Genomic DNA, 27,643 nt, shown 5'->3' with positions numbered 1-27,643 from the left:
TTAAAAAACAAAACAAAACAAAACAAAACAAAACAAAACAAAAAAAAAAAACCGGCTGAAGTGTGCATAAACCAGAGAATGTTCTGGCTTCTGGAGCAAACCCATTGTCTTGTGACAGCTTTCCCAGTGATGGATTCTACCCCACAAAGCCCAGGCCCTGTCCCTGTATGTGTGAGGGGAATGTCCAGTCATCTGGGCATTAGGCCCAATCATAGAAGCCAGATCTCTTTTTTTCAAATGAAACCTTCCTGCTGTGAAGCCTCTGATGACTGTCCCTACACATGGCTTTTCTTTGGCCCTGTCTCCTCTCCGCTTTGATCTCAGGTTCACCATTGGCATGGGCTCCCAGGTACACCTCACTTGTAACCATGTCTGTGATTCGAGTTATTTCTTTGCTGGGCGTGGTGGGCCTTTCTACCTCCAACCCTCAGCCTCCTGTCATGAGTCCCACACGCTCCCCATGCCTCGCCCTGCTTCTCATATGGGGGCTGGAAGCTCTTATAGCTCCACAGGTAAGATGGGACAACTACCCTATCCACTGGTGGTACTTTTGTTTTCTCAGTTTAGAGAACTTTTTCAGCCATATTTATTATGAGTTGAATTGTAAACCCTTAAAAGGTGTCGAGCTCTTAACCCCCAGTACTTATGAATGTGATCGCAGAAGGAATAAACCCTCCTGATGCTTTGAGTTTGAACTTTCAGCCTCCAGAACTGAGAGACCATCAATTTCTGTCATTTATGCCACCCAGTTTGTGCTGCTTTTTTATGACAGCTCCAGGAAACTAATATAATATTCAATATGGTGACAATGTTTTTCCTTAAGTAACCACAAAGATGTTATTTCAGAAAAAAAAAAGAAATATACCAATAGTGGAGTGGCGTGACTCAGTATATACGAGAAATTTAATGTTTCTTCATTTTAAATTCTACACATAAAAAACAATTATATGTGTGGTGATCAATTGAATACTATCTAAATTAATAAAAAAATTTTCAAAACTAATATCTCATATAAACAATTTTTTCTAGAGTTTTACTTTTACCTCATTCTATATTGCATTGTAAATATCACTTTATTCTTTTGCATTTGAAATGAGGTTGATTATCACAATATTCAGTTCTCCAAAAAAGGTAAAAATATATTTAACATAAAGATGTCACATCAAAATTGATCAAAATTTCATTGTGATTTCTTATTTGTCATGGAATAACATTTGCCAGTTTATTAGAAAAACAGCCTTAATAACTAAAAGAAATGCAAAAGATGTATCAGTTTTTAGTGTGGTATTTTATTTTCTCTTTCATTTTATTAAAAATTAATAGAGAAGTAAGTGCTGTTGAGAGGATTTAAAACCCATCAAATACACAAAATCTTAACCAGGACAGTCTCTGGAGAAGGGCATTGATGCTGCGAAATTATGGGGGGACTTACTATTTCTTTTCACACTGTTAAGATTGGTTACTTTGTGCATGTATTGTTTAGTTATAATTTTTAAAAATATTTTAAGTGTTTTTTTAAACTAGCTAATTTTAGAAATCTCATTAAATTACAAATTATTGAAAGGGTTAGGTTTTTGCAGCTGGTAAAAGATAATCATGAAGATTAAAGAATTATTGTAGATCTAATCACAACACTATTAATGAGGTAGACAATATGTTTGGGGTGGGGGATGTTAATTAAGCACAGATTGAACGGTCTTTAGGCAGTAAGGGATATTAAAAATGAAGGACGCAAGTATTGAATAAAAATAAATTAGAAGCTGCAAATTCGTACATGGGGGTTAAATTAAGGAGAGTTGATAGATGTTGAATGTGTGTCTTGGCCTTGTTACTTAAAATGACATTTGAGCATCACTCAAATCTAGCAGTGGAAAAATGTATTAGACTGAGTAGTAACCCTAGATTCTCTTTTGACACTGCCATTAGCTAATTAACTATGTAAATCTAGGTAAGTTATTTAATCATTATAAGTCTTACTTCCTCAGCTCTAAAATGAAGGAGTTGGAGCAGACGCTATCTGCGCTTAGTTCACCTCCAGTTCTGATTTCTATGGCTGCTTAAATGATTATTGAAAGATCAGTCATAAAAAAAAGAATGATTAGTCATTAAAACTCTGTGTGTCAAATTATTTACTAATTAGGGGAGAAAATGTCACTTTATGAAAAGCAGAGAAGGAGCCTAGTATTAACCTCTTTGTACCTCTCTTTAATTATTAGAAAAAAAAAATTCTAGTCCTTCAGATAATTGTTTTGAAACTAAATGTGGTAAGTGAAGTGTCTAGTGCTCTCCTTGGCACATGGGCCTTTATAAGTGCTGCTTTCTCTTTTCACTTCCAGGGCTAGGAAGAGTTAGCTATACTGTTGTAACTCAGTGTTAGGTCTACAAGCAGCAATTTCAGTGAATCCCCATGTAAAGCTGGTGAATGTCCTCAGGGAGACCAGCCTAGGGACCCCAGGGCAGCTGGGGTGAGAAGCTCCATGTTAGTGAACCTGCTCAACACTTCCCACCTGGTCTTCTCTTCGCCTTCCCTTGGGGTCTCTCTTTATCACATCTCATTCTTCCCTTTAACTCCTGACATTTTATCTTGGTAATCTCTCTGCTCCATTGTTTATGTCCTCCAAGTTCTCTCTGTAGTTCTACTTAGAGGATGCAAATCTGTCACCAGGCAATCTAGCAAAACTTTAAACTATTCTTCCTTGGGACTTGTGTTCCACTTGTGTTCAAGATTTTCTTATCTTTGTCCTCAGAACATTAAACACATACAGAGTGGGGAAGCTTGGTTCCATTAATAACTTCCCTATGGCCTTTCCAAGTGGTAAGATCACTGTTGTGTGTGCAGTGCCTCCTCAGTGCATATTCTCTTTGTCTCAGGGAGCGTGAAGGCTTTTCTGCTTGTCCGTATTGTTCCACTTTGATGCTGGGCTACTGCACACAAATGAGGTAACACTTTGAAGAGTAGTAACTTGGGTGGGAAATAGAAGAAGGAATTGTTCTCTGGTGATTAATTTTTTGTAAGTGCTTACGATCCCTAAAAATTGATGTCCAAGAAGAGCTGCTGTAAGGGTGGCACCAAGGGTCAGGAAAACCTGGCGTCTATGGAATAACACATCGAGATGGATTTAGCAAATTATAAAATAGTCCTCAATTGTTTAAAACTGGGTTGAGAATTTATGTTCAATTCTTTTAGATGAATGAATTTTAGAGTCATATTGGATCTTCAAAGTAATCTAGTCCAAACCCTAATTTGATAGATAAGTGTTAAGCTGAAGCACTGTAATTGAACGATTTTGCCATGGCCATAAAGTTAGCAGCTGGTGCTAGACTTGAATCCAGAGCTCCTAATATCCAGGAGCTTTCCCCTCTCCCTATCATACTCTACACAAATAAACACAAACAATCTCTACACGTTTTTCAAACTGATTTAACAGTAACATTTAGACAAATTTACAACAAGTCAGATGTATCTACAAGCTACATGATGGCAGTAACACATAAGAAGGTATATTGATGGAGACTGAGTATTTTTTTTATTCATGCATTTCATCCTCATTCTAAGGAAGCAGAAACTAGGATATTAAGAGGTTATTTTGTTTCTTTTTTTTATTTTATTGTGGTAAGAATACTTAATGAGATCTATCCTCAAAAGGTTTTTAAGTTCCCAATAAATATTATTATCTATAGGCACAAAATTGTACAGAAGATTTGTAGAACTGATTCATCTTGCATAGCTGAAGTTTTATACTCATTGATTAACAACTTCCCATCTCCTCCTCCCTCCTGCCCCTGGCAACTATCATTCTATTCTTTGCTTCTATGAGTCTGACTATTTTCGGTAACTCAAATAAGTGGAATCGTGAAGTATTTGTCCTTCTGTGACTGGCTTATTTCATTTAGTACTATGTTCTAAGGTTCATCCAAGTCACATATTGCAAAATTCTCTTCTTTTTTAAGGCTGGATAAAATTAAATGACAACTAAAACATGTCAGAGCCAGGATGGAAACCTGTGTCTTTAGATTTTAGATTCAGTGTTTTTTCCACTACCCAACACCATCTCCTTATGCAAGGATTTGCTCAGCAGAGAACTTACAAAATCGACCTTCTGGGTTTTTGTTCTTGATTTATTTTATTAAAAGTATGATAAGAAAAGGCTTCTGAAATAGGACTCGGCCAGGCAAAATTATAAATAAAAAAAGATATCTCCCTTTTAATGTCCTCTTCCATTTGCCAACAGTTCTGGCTATTTGCCTTTATCAGGCCTTCTCTCCTCAGCCCTACCCTAGCCCACGCTTCCCATGTTATGTTCAGTGAGTATCCCATTCTATCAGTGGGTCCAGCATATAACTCCCTCATTACTTAATCCTTGACATCATTTTAGCCTATTCAGATTACACATTATAAAGGATGGTTTTTAAAGAAAACTAAATCCATGAAGGTTAATAGATGTGGAGAGCAAAGTTGAAGAGAAAAAGATCAGCAAATTGAGTCAGTGGGAAGAGACAGGATTGGCCGGATTTATAATAGGTTTTTTTTTTGTCATATGAATTGGGCTGTTCAGCAAATGTGGGTGATGTAACCTACAACAGAGGAAATGAAAAGCAGAAGGAAGATACAGGAGTCATTCAGACTGGTGAAGAGAGTGAGTTGGTATGTGGCTGAATAAATTGAAAGAAAGGATGATTATCAGACATTACAGCAGAGGAGACAGCGTCAGTATTCAGATATAGGGCAGGAGGTAGGGAAAAAGAGAAAAATTAACTTTATATGCATTATATATAATACAGATTAATAACTATTTTTTTATGTATCCATCAATTGGTAAGAAAAATGTCGGCAACTATAATGTAATGGCAAAAATACAGAAAATTCACCAAAGATGAAATATGGTAAGTAATGAATACATAGAAAATAATCAACTTCCTAAAAATCAAATTGAATAATTGTAAAGAACCATGTAACACTTGTTATAATAGGGACAAAAAAGTAATCATGATTTCTTAAAGTAACACATGTGTGTTGGTGCTCATGATGATGTGAATCATTTAAATGGTTTTGGAAAGTAATATGGTAAATGGTTTTAGGTTAGTGCAAAAGTAAGTGCAATTTTTACCATTACTTTTAATGGAAGAACTGCAATTACTTTTGCACCAACCTAACAATCATAAAATTTGCCACACTCCCTTATCTATCAATTCCAGTTCTAAAATGTTAAGATAGTTAAAACATTAAAGAAGTAATCTAAATACTAGACAGATGATTAAAGTGTATATCCCCCCCAAAATATTGCACAGCCTTTTAAAATGTGATTGTGAAAATAAATAATATGGAATGTCATTCTAATAAAATAATCTAGATATGTAGAAAATTGTATTCAGTCCTTTACACTGTGTAAAATTATGCATGGATATATTATAGAATAGAATGAAACTTGACCAAAATAAGTACATTTTCAGTGATTAATGGTGTTGTCAGTGATACTTAAGATTTTTCCTATATTGTTTAATTCATGCCAATATTTTTTGCCCTAAAATAACTAAACTTGTATTGTATTTTGCTAAATATCTTTTTTTCTTTTGCTTTATTGCATTACAGTTTCAAAATCTTTTGTTATTTTGGGTCAGTTGCAGGGTAGTGTCACCCTAATTTGCCTGGGACTGAGGGGATTCCAGATCCAGGAAAGCCCTGGATAAACTTGAGCTGGTCACCCTAAATAGAGTGAATGTGAAAATTTTCTTCTGCCTTTCTTAATCTGGTATTGTATTCATGAACCAAAAATAGTGAGATGATAACATCTTTGTTTGCTATGAATAGATTTTGACAAGCATAATATGGTTATTTTTGGTTTTAAATAACTTATTTTCTATTTAAAATTACTATCATATTTAAAAATTTTTAACAATAAAGCCTCCTTTATGTCCAGGATGTTGCAAGAGAAAATGGCATAAACTAATAAAGGACATCTTATTAAATTAAAACACAAACAAACAAAAACTCCAGCAGGAACTCCCAATGGCTGCTGCTGAGTCATGACCAAAGCTCTCTGTAGGTTTCTCTATCTGGGTGTTTAAATCCTAGTGTACTTTCCTGTCTCATTACATCTTTTGTACAACTAAGCAAGTTCGTTGGGAGCATTTTTCCTCTTCAGAGTCAAAAAAGAAATCCTACTTGTTCATTTCCCCCATTTGTAAACTGCTCCCAAATTTGCATCTTAAAAGTCCCTCTGGAGGAAGTTGTTCCAAAAAGATTCCCTGGAAGAGCAAACACATTATTGCATTCAGACTTCCTAGTAACAACATGGAATAAAGCCAATCAAACTAGTTCCTAAGTGTAAAGCATTGATGATTGTAATATACCCTCACTAACACTCAAACTGCAGGTCTCTTGAAAGCACCTCCTCTTTAATGTCTGTGTGATTTTGAGGCTACTTCCCGCTGCCACTATGTGCACACTTCATTTTTCAGAGTGAATTCTAAGAATGGATTTAGAAAGCCAGCCCTAGTAAACATTTCGAAGGTGCATCCGACTAGACCAGTGTAGAAACTGAGTCACTTTATACTTGAATGAAAGTGAACTTGATAGTTAAAAACTTTCTTAAAGAAGTGGATTAGCATTCCTATTTCTACATAAATTAATTGTCACTTTTTGGGGCATGTCAGTTTATTCTTCATCTACTATGTGTACATGTTCATAAGACCTTATAGTATTTAATGAAGAGATCCTTTTTAAGTATTGATAGCCACAAGAAAATTATACCGTGTTTGATCTATGTTAAAGAATCAAAGTCCAAGATCTTTGAATGGAATTTAGAATAAAAATGTAATTAGGTTACATCCCTAAAGTCTGATATATCTTTAAACAAGACTGCAAATGAAACTTTATTAGAGCTTCAAATGAATTATTTCATTGCTTCTTTTTTTTTCAATTCATTTTCTTCCCCTTCTCTTTCATGTCTGTGATACTGACATTGCTGCTTGTATTTTACCTGTCTTTTTCAGGGTGTTTTAATTATTTACTGCTTAACGAGTAGCACTGAGAGGAAGCCTCATTCAAAGGTGCCTGCTCTGCAGCAGGTTTTTCTTTTTTCAAAGCTTTGCAAGGAGGTCTTGAACAGTGGCACCGAGCCCACAGTTCTTGCTACACTGAATAAACTGTTCAGGAGGCAGTATTTCCTCTGTCTAAGAAGAGGCACTGCCCCTAAAATCTCTCTTCAGAGGCACAACTGACCAGGAGTGTAAGGATTATGTATTGTGTTAGAGTTGGATGAAGTGTGCTGTTTCCGATTAGTGCTTCAGCTGGCATTTAATCTGAAAAAGTGATATTATTCCATAACATTTAACTTTTAAGGTATTCCCTATAAAAGACCCATCCAGATTCACAACAAATTGCAAACTTGAAAAAAAGAAGGAAACTAGATAGCTCCACATGAAAAGTTACTGGATGTCTGTGAAGCACCAGGCACTGAGCAAGGTGCTGACAATTGTTTCCGCACCCGTTGCAACCACATCTGGAGCTTGGCATAGTTGTCCATGCTTCAGAATTCTTAAGGAAAGGAAGCTCAGAAGCAGTGTGTGAATGGTCCAATGGTATCACTGGGGCAGATGGCCAAAACTTGGGCTCTGGCTTTGAAGTTAAATATTTGACCCATTTTCTAAAAAGGGGAGTGACCCTGAAGAAGTAAAGCCACAGTGGGCTTCGGACATTGGTTCGCCACCTACTGAGTATGTGAATTTAGGCAAGACAATTCCTGAGGCTCAGTTTCCTCATCTTAAAAAGAAACTAACACCTGAAGGTGAGTGAAGTAAGGTTATACACAGACAGACACACATACACATACACACACACACACACAGAGAAAGAGCAGCAGCAGCTACTGTCATGCCTGGCACATAGTAAAAGTTCAGCTAACATTATTTCTCTCCCTCCATGCTCATCTAAATATCTTATTTTCAGTTTTTTGTGTTTTGTCATAATATCCAAAATAACATGTTAGTCATCCATCAAAACATAGAAGTGGAGGCGAAAAGTTAACTCTCCTCACTCTCCTCATCACCATCTTTAATAATCAATACTGATACTTTGGCATAGATGTTTCCACAGCTTTCTCTTTGCTCACATAAACATATAGAAATCAAATTGAATGTGGTTTATATAAAATCATGAGCAATATATAATTCAAGTAAAAATTACATTGATTAAGGCCTGTGCAAATATAATTCAATAGTTGATCTAATGTCAATATTAACTTTATTTCTCCTCGGATGTTTATACCTATCAACACTTTTTACTCAGTATTTTAAGATAAGGCAGGAACATTAAAGTAAAACAATTTATTATATAAGGAAAATAGTCAACTCTACCAACTATACAAGGTTCATAATGGCTGATATTAATTATTTGCTTTTGTACATTATACACATGTGTTACTTTTTTAAAATAAATTTTTTGAGTAATTTTGATACCTCCAGTTATGCTCTTTTAAGAGTAAGCTGCCTAATATTTAATCTTTTGAAATCACAAAACTTAGATTGAAACCAACTGTTGGAGGTTTATTGACCAAGAGCAGCCAGACTTGCTCACTGGCCACAATTCAGCTATCTAAAATCATAAACAGCAACAATTAATAACACTTCCTCCAGAATATTTTGGAGATCCAGGCAAATTTCTGGATTTAAAAAAAAGTGAACTTTTATTTCCAGCATCAGTAATAAAACCCTGGATGAGGTTCTCCCAAACCTGTCTACATGGGATTGTTTTCATTGTCTGGTCAATATGACTGATACTCTTTAACTGGTGTGTGGTAGCATTCCTACAATGTCCACTTGAAATCAGCACTCCAAATGATAAAGAGAGGATTCCGTTTTTTAAACTAGCATCTTACATTTCTTCTAAATATCTAAAAGTAGCTACTCAAAAGTTATGGGCACATTTTCTTCTCAGTTTATTAGGGATGCTATTGAGTTACCAAACAAAATCTTTGTTTTCCAGCGTTCCGTTTTGCAATGGTGTGCAGTGGGTTATAGTGCACAACAAATCTCTTATGACAGGAGATAAACCCTTGAAAGTGATAGTTTCCGCTGGAAGTGTGGCAAGCCCTTAACTATTTCAGCATTTGTAGTGCTGTTATAATTATCATAATTGAATGTAAAAACCTTAAGATAATATAAATTGTTCATGCAGTTAAGCCGAAATGGAAAGCAGTGTCTTTTGTTTTTACAAAGGGGCAATAACATTTTCTCTTTTGCTACTGTTCAATATTGCTTCTAGCAGATTTTATCTCTCTGTTGTACAGAATGGTAATTTGCACCAAAGATGTCCAGTAGCTCCAGATTAAAATGTAATATAATACACGTAGAGCTTTATTGTTCCTTTAGGTTGTTGTTTTAAACTAAAGTGGAATATTTCCGTAAAGTCTTCAGCAAATGTGCACAATTTCGAACTAAATATGCTTAAGACTTATACCAGTGCTGCTGAAGAAACAGGTCTTATGGATCTGTCAAATTATTTTCATGCAATTGTTTCTGCAGCATTGTTTTTACTGGCAAATGTACAAGTCGATAGAAAAGGAAATAATTACCTATTTTCAGAATTGCTGATGCATGGAGCTAAAACAGACCAGTCTATGCGTCTTAGAGATTGTGACATTTTAAATTACCTGAACAATACCAGCAGCCATCTTTGCACGTAATTAACACCTTGTCTAATTAATGTCAGATCTGGACAGAGTCATGCTGTATTTATGGTATATTATTTTATTTAAACTTGTTTTTGCCCTTATTGTGTTGCAAACTTTAGATTTGTATGCTGTTTTCCTAAGTGGAGCAACTTCTTTTTTTCCTTTTTTTTCTTTTTTTGTTTCCCTCCCCCTTCAAGTAATCAATGCACTGCTGAATGAGTTCATTTTAATGCACTCAATCATGCCTCTAATGTTCGTAGCTTACGGGCGCAAGCATCAGTAATGCAGGAATGTTATATGGCTTTAGTTTGGGCCATTTCATAAAATATTCATGGAATCAAAAATGTGCATCAAAATAGCGGCTGGGAGAATTACATTTATGTTCCTGCTTTTATGGCAGCTTCACATTTAAACCCATTTGTGTTAATATCTAGTCAATCTTCCTACTTTAAAAAAAAACTAAAATGGGAGAGATCATATACATTCTCCTTTGCTTAATATTTGTTCTAGACATCTGCTGTGATACAACAAATATCTATAAACTTTCAGAGATGTTGTGCAGGGAAGAGGGTAAGCAACAATTTGGATAATACCCAACTATATAAAATCTTATTTTCTCTACATCGTGTTTGTCTTAACATCCTACCAAGCATTTTGCAGTTTACAACATTGTTTGGGTTTTGTTTGTATTTTTAAATAAATGGATGGATTTCTTGTCTGTGTGGGCTTTAGATAAAGTAAAACTCCCTTGTAGTAGTTTTATTTTGAGTGCTCGTTCCTTTAGTTGAAAAACTATGAATGCATGCCAAACTCCTCATTGTTTATGTAGATGTCATATAATTGATGAACAAAACAAAACTAGGTTTAGGCTACTTCTATTCATACCTGGATACTCTTGTTTAATGCAGTTGTTCACAGTGTTCTCCTAAGATGTGTTTTCTGATCCTACTTCATATTATTGAAATAAATTTTGACTACTTAGGGTATTTGTGGAGGGCCATCCCCAGCCTCTCCAACAAAACATTTTGGCTCTATTTTCTTCCCTGGTTCACATGAAATGTTGGTGGACTGTCTGGACTTTTGCTTGCTATAGAGCCATGCATGCAGGCCTTTAATTCAGCAGTCAGTATGTCTTCCTTACTGTGGTTACCACTGTGATCTGGGTACTCACAGTCATGATGAAGATTTGCGGGTGATTCCTGGTGCACCATGAGAAAACTCACTTCCCCTACCAAGACTTTAATACCTGTGAATAGTCCCCAGGCCTTCTTTTCTGTCCTGTTTTCTGTGAACTTTTATATTTGTGATACATTGGTAAAATTATTCCTCTTTTTGCTGTCCCTATTCGTTGATGGAAAATAATGTCAACACTTGATAATTCCAGAGGAGGACAGACCTTGGACACTTAAACACTTGTTCTTGTCCTTCTGAAAGATTGACATCAGAACCAAGTGAGATTTCTAGATCCTGTTGTGTTAAAGTTTATTTGGTGCCAAAAGGTAGACTAAATATGAACACTTTGTAGAAGTTATAAAGGAATGCTATGAACTGTGTGAGAAAATCTGATTCATTATCTACATTGATATTTATATTTCGCTTAGTAAAAATGATCACCATATTGAGGTCTTTTGTAATATTTCTCTCAGGTAAATTGAATTTAAAATTTTCAGTTAAAAGCAGTATGCATTATATCTTAATAAATGTCTAGTCTTAATTAATATCAGAACGATTACTCAGAAAACAAGATGATTTTAAAAATCCAGTTCACAGTTGGAAATAGAAATTGGATGGAAATCATATCACTGTTAATCATGCTTAAAGGGAAATGCTTGCATATTTAAATTATTACACTCTCTTCATAGCATGGGCATATCTTTTAATATTTTTAAATCAAATATTCTACTATATCATAATATATGCTTTAAATTCTGGCCAGCCTTTAGAAATTGCAGATAAGTCATTTGTGTGCTTGTGGTCATTTGGATCAAATCTTTGCTGGCTTATTTTCTTGCTGACTTATTTACTGCCACCAAATGCTTTTAGAAATGAATCCCTACATATGAGAAGGACTGGAAAACTGCTTCTGTGTAGTAGGGACCTCCATTTAAAATAGTACTAATCAGGACCCCACTGACCTCATCTGTGGGAAAATGGTGAAGCAGGGGGAAGTGAAACCATGAATAGTGAGATGAGGCCACAGGTGCCTGAGTCTAGGGTACCCATGGAATTCCAGAGCCCTGCACAAATGTCACTGCATGGCTTAGAAGAGAGCAGGGAATTCAGAAATAGCTGGTTATACAACCGCTTCTTCAGAAAGACCGATCAGAAGCACATCAGGGGCTCACATCTGTGCTTTTCTTAGAGGTGACCTATGATGGCCTGATCAAAGTCGGAGAATTGTAGAACTGGAAGAGACTAGGAATCATGCAAATTTGGTCATCATTTTTAACACAAGAGATTCATGTCCAGAGAATTTATCTCACTCCACCTAAGTTTCCTGGCTCTTTATTTGTTGACTAGTATCTGATGTGGTGGAACCAGTTGTGTGGGCTTTTGGTGACCTTGGGTTTAAATCCTAATCATCACTTATGATAAGTCTGGGGCATATACTTGAGTCATATAAACTTTGTGAGTCTCAGTATCCTCTTTAGTGGAAAAGCAACAATCATATATACTTCACCAGTTTTTGGAATGTTCAGCAAGTTAATGTGTAGGGGGGAGAAAAGTCCTGCATTTTGACTAGCACCTAATAGACCTTCAGGAAAGAGTAGGTCACTGTTCTCTTTTACCCAAGCATCTCAAGCTCCTACCTCAGGGAAGACTCCAAACAGACCCTTCTGAGAGCTGAACTTTGGCCAATAACCATGAGCTAAGTAGTACATTGATACTAGCCCTGCAGCTCTAGCAAAAAGCAAATCCAACTGAAAAGACTACTGTTATTTCTAACCATCCCAAGGTTGCCTTCTGAAGGCACCAGATGAAACCAGTGTCCTGAGGACCATCCTCATTTCACTCCTGCTTCGGCAGCCTTATCCAGAATACCTAACAGCAACCCAAGACCCAGTGACGTAACACAGAGGACATCTGGCTGATATGGAATATGAAGACACAGCCCCAGCCTTCACTCCACTCTTCCCACCTTTCATTTTGTCCTGATTTCTTCCACTTCTTCTTTTCCTACTTGACCCTCCCCTCACCTCCCCTTTCTGCCCCCATATAGATCAAATTTTGGAGATGGATATCAGTTCTCATTTGCTATTGACATCATTATACCTCATTTGCATCTAATTCTAATTGAGTTACCCAGAGCTTCATTTCCTTTATAATCCCTATCTATTCTGGAACTATCTGTTTTTCTCACAGTGTTCTATATCCCCCTTTCCCTACTTTACATGACCAAAAAGAAATACATGTCTGTACTTTATGAATAGATGGACACTAGATGAAAAAAGAAACGGAACTCTTGTATACATCTTTCCAGGGCTACAGTGCTATACTTCATAGGCAGAAATACATAGGAAATGTAACACACAAATATGTCAATGCTCCATTCAAGTTTTTAAAAAATGAGGGTCGTGGGTATTTGGAGCAAGGTGTTTCTGGTAAGAGGTGCTACATGGGAGAGATGAAAAATTATGCCTGTTTTTCTGGAAGGTAAGAAAAAAGTGTCAGCTAGAAGTAAAGATAGATGAGAGCCGTGAACTTCAGCCTTGAGTATTTGTATCAATGTGAAAAAGGGACTGAGCATTATTTCTTAAATGACTTTCATTGTATATCCTGACGACAAAGTAAACATGCTTTGATGATGGAAGCTTTAGGAAATGCTAATAAGCAAACAGAAAAAAAAAATCAAGAAAAAGAAAACAGAAAATCAGAAAAGAAACCATCTGTTACCCATAATCCTACCTCCCAGATATAGCACCGATAATGCTTTCTAAATTTGTTTATGTTTCCTAATATATTTACTTATTATAAACACTTGTTCATGTAACAAGATAGGCTTGTATAAAATCATACCTATGGCCTGCAGTCTGCTATCATATGGAAGTTTCATAATATAAATTTATAAACTAGTCTGCAGTACACATTGCCCTTTCTGTATGTATCTTCGCTAACATTCCCCCCTGCATGGCTCAGCAAGGACTTAGACTATCCATGTTTCCTGAATTTTGCTTTTTTTTTTTTTTTGAGATGGAATCTTGCTTTGTTGCCAGGCTGGAGTGCAGTGGCACGATCTCAGCTCACCACAATCTCCACCTCCTGGGTTCAAGCGATTCTCCTGCCTCAGCCTCCTGAGTAGCTGGGACTACAAGTGCGCACCACCACAGCCGGCTGATTTTTTGTATTTTTAGCAGAGACGGGGTTTCACCATGTTGGCCAGGCTGTCTCAAACTCCTGACATCGTGATCTACCCGCCTCAGCCTCTCAAAGTGCTGGGATTATAGGTGTGAGCCACTGTGCCTGGACTGTCCACTGAATTTTTACAGACTGTTTACTGATTACCCACCACCACTGGTTGCTTTTCTTTGAGAATACTATTCTTATTTCTATGTGCATTCTTTAATACTAATTCTGGTAACAAATTCAATGCAACAAATAGGAAGAAATTATATGCAATAGTCATGGAAGCAGCTCCAACCAACACTATTCAATGAAATTCATTTGAGGAAAGATATTGAGTCTAATATAACCTGCATAGGTTAATTTAATATGTCGTGATAATATTGTTATGGGGACTCAACTAGTTTTTGGTTTTTGTGGGAAGAGTAAGTTATACTTAATAAACATAATAAATTAGTGGCTATATTTCAGTTTGCCTGCTGGAGTTCTGAAGATATTATTGCTGTACCAACTGATCACATTAGCTGTGTTTCCTGAGCAGGTGCCCTGTAATGTATAATTGTACACACATGAATTCGTTTCTCACAATAGTACCTTGAAAAGTTACACAGTAATCCTATTTTGCAGAAGAATAAAGTAAGGCACACAGAGGGCAGTAATTAGCCTGAGGCTAAACAAAAGCTGGGAAAGCTGGGATAGGAACAGGCCATCTGCTTGGAGCCCACATTCACTCTTAACCGCTATGGTTGGAGTGCTTAGATGTAAGTGTTCTTCGTATCAATTCCAATTATGTAACTCCAATACCAGAAAAGAGTATTTACATTTCAGGATATTGTGAGCATTCCCATGAGGAATTGAACAAGTAAAATACTAAATCCACTGTATGGAGCTGCAGACTCCTCTTCCAGAAATATGCTTGCTCATATTTTAAGGAAAGAAATTACTTACAGCTAATTTAGAGTTTTAGCTTGGAGAAGATATATTTTGGATTTTATTATAGGGTAAAATCCAAAACGGCAGTTAGTTACATTCTAATTATTCAAAGCTAAATAGAGTATACAAAAACCTCGTTGGAAAGTCCAGTAAAACTTTGAGAAGCAGTTTAAGAAGCCATAATGTTTGAATTTGAAGTTTAAAATGGATGCATTCTTTTTTAAGAATGATGAAATTGGGAGGCTGAGGTGGGAGTATCGCTTGAGCTCAGGAGTTCAAGGCTGCAGTAAACTGTGATTGCACCATTACACTCCAGCCTGAGTGACAGAGTGAAAAGAAAAGAAAAAAAGAATGATGAAATTGCCATCTGTTGGGAAAGCAGTAGAGGATATTGGTTGATATTATCAGCTCTAGAGTCAGATTTCCTGGATGTTATAGCACTAGGCTTGCCATCTTGAGCAAAATTCTTAACCTTACTAAGTTTTGGCTTTCTATTCTGTAATAGGAAATCAGAACAGTCTCACTCCATTGGATTGTTTTGAAGATTAAATGAGAAATGCATATAAAGCACATAGCAGGATACATGGCATACATAATGTTAAAGAAATATTAGCCAATATGATGGTGATTAATAATCATTGCTGGCCTTTTACACCCTCTCTAAACATATGCAGCCCAGTAAATTTCTACTAGCCAGAGTACATCCCTCCCTCTTGCAGGTGTCTATCTGAAATTCATGCTGAAACTGAGGTCCAATTAGAGATAGCTCCTTTCCCAGTTTAATTCATCTTCAGCCTTAGAAATCCTTCACCATAATCCATGGTGTTTCTGCATTTAATAGTAAAGCTAAAATTTATGCAAAATTTCTGAAAACACATTCTGACCTCTGGTTTATACTTATGAATGGCTTTTATTCTTCAGGTCAGCTTCTGGAAGCTGCTGAGCATTATGAAGCATTCCATCAATTGACGCAGGGGCGGATATGGAAGGATGAGACAGGCCGCTCTCTCAACTTGTTGGCCTGTGAGAGTCTCCTGAGGACTTACAGATTACTGTCAGACAAAATGCTGCAAAATAAAGAATACAAACAGGCCATCAAAATTCTAATAAAAGCTTCTGAAATAGCCAAAGAAGGTGGGTGGAAAAGAACACTCTCACATTGTTTTCTTTAATGGGTAGACACTGGTTCTCCCAAGAGTGAAGTAAAAATCGTCAAGTGTTAGGGTGATTATTTCCTATGAAATGCAAAGACAAATGCCATCAATTTACTTTCAAATTTCACTGTAAAACAGAGGTGCCTTAGTGCTGACAACAAGAAATCCATTAGTTTCTTGAAAGCTTTATCTCCAAAATTACAATCCACTAGGGGTAGTGCTGTAAAACAAAGAACCTAAAGTGAGAAGGTAAGATCATCTGCAAAAGTTAAGCGTGTGTATGTGCAATGTGCATGTGTGTATGTGGTTGTATATTCCTTGGAGTCTTAGAGACCTTTCATTGTTTGCACATTCCCCATTGTCAGGTAACAAGGAAAATATGATATATATTTAGTTATTAGTAACAGGAAAATAGGACTGTAATATATTTTAGATCAGATGTGGCCTTTAGACCAGCAGCTTCAGCATGTTATAACAGCCAGGGTCTCAGGTCCCACCCTAGACCTACTGCAGCAGGATCCCCAGGTTAGCAAGATACCCAGGTGATGTATATGCATACTTAAAGCAGTGAAAATGCTTCTATGAGAGCTGCTCATGTCTTTCATAGACTGTATCATTTCTGTACATATAAAATACAAAGAAAAAATTTGGAGCATATTCTTATAAGCTTTTAATTTGTGAAATGCAAGGATATTTTGTTACCATATAGTAATTTATTAATAAAGTAGACTTTTCGTGAAGGAGAAAAAGATAAAAGTTATGCTCCTGAACTAAAGTGTATTAGCTCATGGATATATTTAATTGATTGGTTTATTAAATAATAGATGGCTTATTTAGAGTGAACAGGACTGATTTACTGGGTGTGATTTTAATTTGCTAAAGAGTAAAAATAAACAGCTTAGTCTCTCTGTAACTTCTTTCAATAATATTAGTCAACATACTCACAGGAAATCACCCCCTGAAAGATGTATCTCATTAAATAAACTACTTTTGTATAAATGGTCTAGTATCTTCCCCCAAAAGGGTAAACACATAGCTCTTACATCAATTTCAGCAGCAAACTTTAGTCACATGAAAAGTTACATGGAATTTCAATGAAAAGGAATGCATTGACTAGAAAAAGATATGTTACTTTAGGTTTACTTTGCTAAGTTTTAAGGTAGTTCACAAAGAAAGAAAAGTTCTTTGGGTCTCTGCCAACAGTCAGAGCCTGTCAAGCAGTCTTCTTTCAAAAAGCATCTCTTGCTTACCAAAGATCAGATCAGGAGAACAAGAGAAGACTTACTTCTTATGCTGTTATAGTTTTTAATATCTTTTAAAACCAATAAATATTTGTCCCCACATTTTTCTTCGAAGAAAATACATAGGTTAAAGGATTGCACAATACTTTTCAGAGCTCTTAGAAAGGGTAAATATTCTGGGACAAAGTATCCCGTTACTCTTGTCTCCTACTTTGATCAGGGAGCCTGAAGGAGCAAGCTGATGATTACCCAAATAAAGCATGCCCCTCACATTGGTTTACATAGTATTTAAGGGGTACTGACACCAACTGTCAGCCAACTCCTTTGTTAGGGTACATTGGTGTAATGCACAAATGTAGCATCAGCCAACACCTTTTACTTAACATAATGTTTTCAAGGTTCATCCATCATATAGGGCCAAATCACATTCCATTGCACGGTTATACCACATTTTCTTTATTCATTTATCAGTTGATGGACATATGAGTTGTTTCCACCTTTTGCCTATTATGAATAATGCTAGAATGAACATTTGTGTACAACTTTTCAAAGATCTTGATTGTATGCTTAGGAGTGGCATCACTGGGTTATATGACAACTGTGTTCAACTTATTGAGTAGCTGCCAGTTTTCCAAAGTGGCTTCACCATTTGACATTTCCTCTAGTAATATGTGAGGGTTTCAGTTTAGCCACTTCCTCACCAGCACTTGTTACTTTTATCTTCTTCATTATACTCATCCTAGTAGGTGTAATGTAGTATCTCACTGTGGATTTGATTTGCATTTCCCTGTTGGCCAGTAACATTGAGCGTTTATTTTCATGTGCGTCTTGGTCATTTGGATATCTTCTCTGCAGACATTTTTATTCAGATTCTTTGCCCAGTTAAATTTTTTTTTTTATTATTGAGTTTTAAGAATTCCGTGTATATTTTGTGTACCAGTCTTTCATCAAATATATGATTTGAAAATATTTTCTCCTGTTCTGTGGGTTTTATTTTCACTTTCTGATGGTATTCACTGAAGTACAAGTTTTTAATTTTGATAAAGTTCAGTTCATCTAGTTTTTCTTTTGCTGTTCTTGCTTCTCATATCATCACTAAGAAGGCTTTGACCAGTACAAGGTCACAATGATTTACTCCTACGCTTTAAGAGTTTTATAGTTTTAACTATATTTAAGCTTATGATCTATTTTCAAGTGTGTGTGTGTGTGCGCGCGCGCACGCAAATGTGGTGTGAGGAGGGTACATCTTCATATTTTGAAAGTGGATATCCAATTGTACTAGTAATACTTGTTGGAAACATTATTCTTTTCTCAATACATTATAATGACACCCCATATAAAATCATTTGACCATAAATGTGAAGATTGTTTCTGGATTCTCAATTCTATTGCCTTGATCTCTCTTGTCTAACTTACAACTGTAAGAATACATAGATTTTATTGCTTTAGTTTTGTAGTAAGTTTTGAAATTGGGAAATGTGTGTTGTAATATTGCTCTTTTTCAAGTTTGCTTTGGTTGTTTTCATCACTTGCATTTCCATGTGAATTTTAGGATCAGCTTGTCAATTTCTGCAGAAAGGGGAGCTGGGATTTTGATAGGAATTGCATTGAATCTGTCAATCAATTTGGGGAATATTGCCATCTTAACACTAAGTTTTTCAATCCATGAATATGGGCTATCTGTCCATTCATTTACATATTCTTTAATTTCTTTCAATGATGTTTTATAGTTGTCAGTGTGCATGTACTGCCTTCTTTTGTTGAATTTATTTTTAATATTTTATTCTTTTGATGCTATTGCAAATGGAATTGTTTCTTAATTTCATTTTCAGATTGTTCATAACCTGTATGTAGAAATAAAACTGACTTTTCTATATTGATCTTATAGCTTTCAACCTTGTTAAACTCATTTATTAGTTTTGATAGTTTGTTATGGATTCTTTAGGATTTTCTGTATATAAGACTATGGTATCTGCAAATAAAGTTTTGCTACTTCCTTTCTATCTGTGTGCCTTATCTTTTTCTTGCCTAATTTATCTGACTAGAACCTCTAGTGCAACAGTTTTAAACAGAAGTATATTTACTGAGGGTTTTTTGTAGATGCTCTTTACTACGTTGAGAAAATTCCCTTTGTATTCCAAGTTTGTTGAGGGTTTTTAACATGAAAGGGGGTTGGATTTTGCAAAATGCTTTTTTCCTACCTCTATTGAGAAGGTCATATGATTTTGTCTTTTATGCTATTAATATGGTATATTATACTGATTGGTTGGCATATGTTGAACCAACCTTGCATCGCTGGGCTAAATTCCACTTGATCGTGGTGTATAATCCTTCTTATATGTTACTGATTTTGCTTTGCTAGTAATTTTGTTAAGGATTTTTGTGTCTATGTTCCTAGGGGACAAGAGTTTATAGTTTTCTTTTCTTGTAATGTCTTTGTCTGGTTTGATGTCAAAATAATACTGGCCTCATAGAATGATTTGGGAGGTGTTTTCTCTTAATTGCTTAAAAGTTTGTAAAAGATTGATGTTAATTCTTAAAATATTTTTTAAAATTCACCAGTGAAGTCATCTGTGCCTGACTAGCCTTTTCTTCAGAGAAGTTTTAAATTACTAATTCAGTTACTTTACTTATTATGAATTTATTCAGAGTTTTGATTTCTTCTTGAGTCAATTTCAGTAGTTTGTGTCTTTCCAGGAATTTGTCTATTTCATCTAGTTTATCTAACTTGTTAGTATGTAATTATCCACAAAATTCTCTTATAATCCTTTTTATTTCTGTAAGGTCTGTAGTTATTTACCTTTTTTCTTTCTTGATTTTAATAATTTAAGGATTTCTTCTTTTCTTTTCTTTTTTGGTCTAACTAAACGTTTGTTAATTTTGTTGACTTTTCAAAGAATCATTTTTTGTTGTGTTGATTTTCACTATGGGTTTTCTGTTCTTTATTTTATTCATTTCCACTCAAGTCTTTCCTATTTCCTTCCCTCCATTTGATTTGAATGTAGTTGTATCCTCTTTTGCTAGTTTTATAAGATGGAAAGGACTTTCTTATTTTTAAATATAGACATTTATAGCTATAAATTTCTCTCTGTGCACATCTTAGTTTTATCCTACAAATTTTGGTTTGTTGTGTTTCCATTTTCATCCATTTCAGAATATTTTTTGGTTTACCTTGTGATCTTCTTTGACCCACTGTTCATTTAGGAGCATCTTTAATTTCCACATAGATGCAAGTTTCCCAAATTTAATTCTATTATGTATTTTTAATTTCACATTATTGTGAATACTACCTTTTCAATGGAGTCTACTCTGATAACCATATTTAATATTGAGACCTGCTTTGTCCTCTGGACCCCCACTTGGCTCTCCCAATTCCCCTTACCCTGCTCTATTTTCCCCCTAGAACACTTGTTAGCATACACCTTACATAATTATTCTTTATTATTTATTTTCTCTCTATGTCTCTGTCCTCTAAAACATCAGTTTTGATGTGTCACTCAATTTTAGTAGTGCCAAGATTTTAGACCTAACCTTTTCTTTTTGGTTGTTGTTAATCCTATTCTTACCAACATTTTTCTCTGTTATGTTATTGCTTTCACTTTATCTTAACTTTGTCTCTATTAGTGAATAAGAAAAGTTCTCATGTTTAAATATTATTTAAAAACTAATATTTGGTGTTTCCAAACTGTATCAGTAGCAATAGATGTTTTCCTTCCTTTCTCCTCTTTGCTGAGCTTCCACTCACATAAAATTAGATGCAGATGATGGTGCTATATCAGCCCAGCCAGTTGCTAGTGCTTTAACACAGTTACACCACTTGACACAGAAAATACATACCACATACAGCCAACTTTTAACTCTCTAATAAGTAGTTTCCTGTCATAGCCTCTTTCTTCTATTTTGTCTTTCCCTTACTAGTCCCAGAACCCATAATCCTATACCAGAGAAAAAGTTAGGGCCCAGCTGAATTTTAAGAGTTAAAATCCCCCTTACTGGATCACTGGTATCATCAACTCTGCTAAAATGAGATCTTGAAGGGATAATTCTCTGCAATCAGGGAAATAGCTAAAGAAGAAAAAATACTGTCACTGGCATTTGCCATCCTATTTCCTTGAAGTCTTCAAAGAGCTGCTGCATCAGCAGTCGTTATTTGATGAGTGGTGTGAGTGAATGCAGCATGAAATATTGTTCCTGCTGACATCCTTCATGGTTGGAATATAGAGCTCAGAAATCTAAGGATACTTCCTGTATTCATCTATTTTGCATTTCTATAAAGGAATATCTGAGGGTGGGTAATTTACAAAGAAAAGAGTTTTTATTTAAACTTAAACTCCACAGACTGTACAAGCATGGTGCCAGCATCTCCTTCTGGGGAGGGCTTCAGGAAGTTTCCAATCATGGCAGAAGGTAAAGGGGAGCAGGCATGTCATGTGGCGAGAGAAGGAGCAAGAGAGATGGTAGGCTTTTTAAAGCAATCAGCTGTCATGTAGACTAATAGAGCAAGAGCTCACTCGTTACCATGAGGATGGCACCAAGACATTCATGAGGGATCTGCCCCCATGACAGACACCTTCCACAGGCACCACTTCCAACATTGGGGATCACATTTCTACGTGAGATTTGGAGAGGACAAACATCAAAACCATATCACTTACTTTCCAAAGACCAAAAGCAAAGGTTAGATCACTCAGTGTTTGCATTAGCTAGGAGTTAGTCACATTGGAAGCCAATGTTATATTTAATACACTAAATATAAGCAAGTTATATGTTTGCCAAATGGTATGAGGTATGTCATGTTGAACCACGTTATATCTTCACACATTTTGCTTTTGGAAAGCAGTGGTTAATTCCTGAAATAAAATTAGTAAGATACTGCAGGAATTAGAAAGGCTAACTTTCTTGCAAAAAAAAAAAAAAAAAAAAAAATAAAAAGCATTACCAGTGATTAGTAAAGAAAACTGTGTGGATTTCAAAATACGCATGGAATTTTCTACCAGGAAACTAAACTATCAGTTACTCTCACCTATGCTTTAATCAATAGCTCTTAAACAGAGCATAATCAAATAAAAATTCATTAATTTGCGAATTATCTGCAGTTAGAAACTTAGTTGAATGACAGTCCATGTGATTGAGTATGAATGTTTGTGCACCATTTAAGGTTGTTATCCTTTATCAGTTGTTTTATGTATGTAGTAGCAGCTATGCTAGATGACCGTATGCCTTTACATGTTGGACTAGTATAAAAATTATACATGAATGTCAACATGATAATATTAGGCTGTGTTTATAAAGAGAAGCCCCTTTATAAACTAAATATAAACAAGTTGTATATTTGCCAAATGGTATGAAGTATATCACGTACGAGGTATATAATTATATTGTTAATGCATCTTACTCTAATATCTATGATCCAGGTAAATTGTGTTTACATCAGCCTTTTTTTTTTCAGTATACAGCTAGGTTGTGGGGATTATTGATAAAACTACATACTTTAAAAAATAATAAGTTTCTGCTGTCTTGAAAAGCAAAGATTCTGTTTGTTGTAGTAAATCAATTTCTTGAATGCTTGGTAATTTTTTTACATCTTCACTTCAGGAAGTGACAAAAGATGGAAGGGGAAGCCTCTTACTACTTGGGCTTAGCACACTTAGCTGCTGAGGAATATGAAACTGCATTAACAGTAAGCTAAACTTTTCATCACTACCATTTTAATTTTATTTTAGTATATTTATTTTATTTTATTATATATTATTACAAAGCCAACAGAAATGAGTTAGGCCTGACATAGCTGTGCCTTTTTACTGAGGGTAAAGCAGAACAGCAATCTGCTAGAAGCATTTTAAAAATTGGTTTTATTGTTTATTGAAGGTACAGTGGTATATAATCAATTACTATGAAGTACTTTGGGATATGTGAAAGTTAAATAAATGGAGTAATATGGCCCTCTATATGCCCATATCAACAAGGACAAGAGGAAATAGGTTTAAGTGATGGTAAAAAGTAAATAACAAAAAAGAAATTACAGTCATGTTATAATATGATTTGGGAAATTTTGCACGCACAAAAATGTGGTTATTAAGCAATAGAGTGAGCTGCCTTGATGTAGCTCTTCAGTGCAGGTAGTGGGGAGGCAACAGAGGTGGATGGAGGTGGGTGTTAGTCCCAGTCTGAGAAGTAGCCTGCTCTATAATCAAATCACTGTTCAGCTATTTTGCAACCAGGTTTTGTTTGGCTAAAAACAAACAAACAACTAAAAATGTCAAGAGTGATCTTTCCTGAATTATAACTGAAGTCATTGTTTCTTCTTCTCTTACCTCTATTATGTATTTAAAGTATTTCACCTACATCTCTTCTAATAATCCAATTTGATACACAATATTGGATTTTTAGCTTTTGGGATCTTCTTTGTTCCTTTAGATATTTTTTGCTAAGTAGAATTACTATATTTGGGCTAGATATTTTCCTCTAGCCCCCTTATAATTGGATATCATAGAAAACCTAGGTTTTCCTAGATGACTCTTATGCTTAATATTTTTTAGTTAATGATTAGCATTCAGCAAAGATTTGTTTCTGATACCTTGGGGAGCACAGAGACCAACAGGATGCACACTTCCTTTTAGGAGTTAATTTAATGAGGGCAAACAACTTGCAGGCATAACCACAATTCGAAGTAGGATGAACAGGGGCTTTTTAAGTGCAGAGGGAGGAGTGGTTGGTTCCAATACTGAAGACCAAGGAAGCTGCACCAAAAAAAAGTTTTTGAAAGACAGGATTTACGCATGTAGAAAACATCAGAGTCCACAATGATAGAACACTAGATATACACGTGTGCACACATGTGTATACACTCAACATGGATGTACTCAGTGTGTTGGGAAGCAAGAACTTAGGTGGAAGATGAGATTCAGTTGGAGGTCAAGTTGGAAAATTAGGTGAAAACTAGCTCATAGATATTCCTTCTCTCTCAGGTAATGCAAGCACAAAATAAATTCAAACAATACAATAAAATTCACAATGAAAACTAAATTTTCTTTCTCTCCCTGTATTCAGTCTCACAGTTCTTTTCTCAGAGACAAACACAGTTACACATTTCTGGCTTATCTTTCCAAAAATATTCTATATATTCAAATATCTATAAAGTGCATATATGTGTTTCTTTTGTGTTATTTAGAAAATTGTTGCATTTTATATGCACTGTTCTGCACCTTTCTTCCATACTGATGCATAAAGGCATGCCTAGTTTTATTATTTTAATTTTTCCAGCTTTATTGAGGTATGATTGGCAGATAAACATTGCATATATTTAAGATGTATGATGTGACGTTTTGATATATCTGTATATTGGGAAATTATTTCCCCAATCAAACTAGTTGGCCTGTCCATCACCTCCTGTATTAACCTCTTTTGTATGTGTGTGAGGACATGTAAGATCTAGTGTCAGTAAACTTCAAGTGTATAATACACCATTATTAACTATAGACAAGTTTCGTTGTATTTATTTATAATTTCAACTTTTAGATTTGGGGGTACATGTGCAGATTTGTTGTCTGAGTATGTTTTGTGATGCCGAGGTTTGTGGTATGATTGATCCCTGTCACCCAGGTAGTGAGCATAGTACCTGATAGTTTTTCAGCCATTGCCCTCTAGTTGTCTATTGTTCTCGTCTTTATGTCCATGAGTACCCAAGGTTTATCTCCCACTAATAAGTGAGAACATGTGGTATTTGATTTTCTATTCCTGTGTTAATTTGGACAAACCTTATCTTAAGGGGTCTACATGATATCCCGTTGTGTGACTGTGCCATAATGGATTCAAACGTCTTCTACCGCTGGGCATTAAGGTTGTTTCTCATAACTTTTATTGTAAAGGATGTGGCAGTGAACAGTTTCATCAGATGTTACAAATTTATCCATGAATGGATTAATAGAGGTGGAAATGCTGGTGTATCCTATTCCTAGTGGTATAGGATAGTCTAGTAATCAGTACTTTGAAGAAAGAATATTTGACATCCAAGGGATGAATTACTTTACTTGAAACTGTTACTCCTTTCAGAAAAGTATTGAAATCGTTTCTCTGAAAGTATATGTGAAGCTTTAGTCCCTACAACCTATTAACTGTGTGACACTGGGCAAGCCCCTTACACTCTTTAAGTTTCAATTGCCCCATCTATCCAGTGGGAGTAATAACTATATTTATTTCATAAAGGGTAGTGAGTTAAATGCTACTCCCCTCAAAAAAAAAAAAAAAAAAAAAAAATCCACTTCCTAATCCCTGGAACCTGTGAATGCAGAGGTAACTAAGTTAAAGATCTCGAGATGAAGTGATCATCCTGGATTATCTAGATGGACTCTCAATATGAAGACAAACATCCTTATAAGAAAAAGGCAGAAGATTTGAAACAGAAGACAGGAAGCCACATGCTCAGAGGAAAAGACCGTATGAAGACAAGGGCAGATAGTGCAGTGATACAGTCACGAGCCAAGAAATCCCTGGAACCGCCAGGAGATAGCAGAGGCAAGGAAGGATCCTCTCCCAGAGGCTTCAAAAAGATCACAGCCCTGCTGATGCCTTGATTTCAGACTTCTAGCCTTCAAAGCTAGCAAAGAATACATTTCTATTATTTTAAGTCATTTAGTTTGTGGTAATTTTTATGTCAGCCCTAGGGAACTAATACACAGGGTGATAATAAGAGATAATTTATGTAAAGTTTTAAAAGACCGTCTCTCTGGTTTATAATAAAACTTCGATAATTACTGGTTTTTATTATTTTTTCACTAATCTAAGTCTCTGGACTTGAGCAGTAGTAGTAAAGATGGAGGGAACTAGACAGATTCAAAAGTTATAAAGGACTTGGTAACAGGCTAAGTATAGGAGGTGAGGGAAACAGAGGTGCAAAGATGGGCCGTGAATTCCTGGCTGTGGAACTGGACGGATGCTGGTGTTGTTTACGGGGGTAGGGAATGTGAAAGGCTTGTGGGGAAATGGAGAGTTCAGTTTTGGATACATAGAATTGCAGGAGTTTTAAAAATATTCAAGGAGAGTTCAAGTAGACAGTTAAATATGAGGGTCTGGAGCTTAAAAGGAAGTCTAGAGTGGAAATATTATATGTGAAAGTTAATTTTATGCGTCAGCTTGGCTGGGTCATGGGATGCCCAGCTAGCTGGCTAAACATTTCTGGGTATGTCTCCAAGGGTGTTTCTAGAGAAGATTAGCATTTGAATCGGTGGTTTGAGGAAAGCAGATGGCCTTCCCCTATGTGGATGGGCATGGGCATCATTTAATCCATTGCGGGCTTCAGTAGAACAAAAAGGCAGAGGAAGGGCAAATTTACTTGACCAGACTGTTTGAGCAGAGACATTGATCTTCCACTGTCAGCTTTGATGGTTCTCAGGTCTTCGGACCCCGTCTGAATCTACATCACTGGCTCACCAGATTGCAGGTCTTCAAACTACAGCACCAGCTCTCCTGGGTATGCAGTTTACAGACAGCAGATAGTGGGATTTCTCAGTCTCTATAATCATGGCAGCCAGTACCTTACAATAAGTGACAAATATCTCTCTCTCTATATATGTGTGTGTGTGTGTGTGTGTGTGTATATATATATATATATAAAACTTCCTGAAGTGAAGATGCAAAAAAATTACCAACCATTCAAGAAATTGATTTACTACAACAAACAGAATCCTTGCTTTTCAAGACAGTAGAAAATTATTATTTTTTAAAGTATGCAGTTTTATCAATAATCCCCACAACCTAGCTGTATACTGAAAAAAAGGCTGCTGTAAACACAATTTACCTGGATCATAGATATTAGAGTAAGATGCATTAACAATATAGTTATATACCTCATACATGACATACCTCATACCATTTGGCAAATATATAACTTGTTTATATTTAGTTTATAAATGGGCTTCCCTTTATAAACACAGCTTAATATCATGTTGACATTCATGTATAATTTTATACTAGTCCAACATGTAAAGGCATATGGTCATCTAGCATAGCTGCTACTACATACATAAAACAACTGATAATGGATAACAACCTTAAATGGTGCACAAACATTCATACTCAATCACATGGACTGTCATTCAACTAAGTTTCTAACTGCAGATAATTCGCAAATTAATGAATTTTATTTTGATTATGCTCTGTTTAAGAGCTATTGATTAAAGCGTAGGTGAGAATAACTGACAGAGCTTAGTTTCCTGGTAGAAAATTCCATGTGTATTTTGAAATCCACACACTTTTCTTTACTAATCACTGGTAATGCTTTTTATCTTTTTTTTTTTTTTTTTTT

General features: G+C 35.6%; 1 protein-coding gene across 1 annotated transcript in view; it reads left to right on the top strand.

The window, feature by feature from the left end:
- The window catches only part of LOC108514038 (tetratricopeptide repeat protein 29-like), a gene marked incomplete at its 3' end in the record, with an annotated part of 142,289 nt that overhangs the window by 53,021 nt on the left and 61,625 nt on the right, over positions 1-27,643 (top strand). The window contains 2 exon segments of the mRNA XM_017850071.1: positions 15,867-16,083; positions 22,936-23,020. Of these exon segments, the coding sequence (XP_017705560.1) occupies positions 15,867-16,083; positions 22,936-23,020 (302 nt within the window).

Source organism: Rhinopithecus bieti, unplaced genomic scaffold (genome assembly GCF_001698545.2).
Source record: "Rhinopithecus bieti isolate Rb0 unplaced genomic scaffold, ASM169854v2 scaffold_32105, whole genome shotgun sequence".
Taxonomy (NCBI): domain Eukaryota; kingdom Metazoa; phylum Chordata; class Mammalia; order Primates; family Cercopithecidae; genus Rhinopithecus; species Rhinopithecus bieti.
Note: the sequence above shows the minus strand (reverse complement) of the source record. Positions and strands in the feature narration are given on the sequence as shown.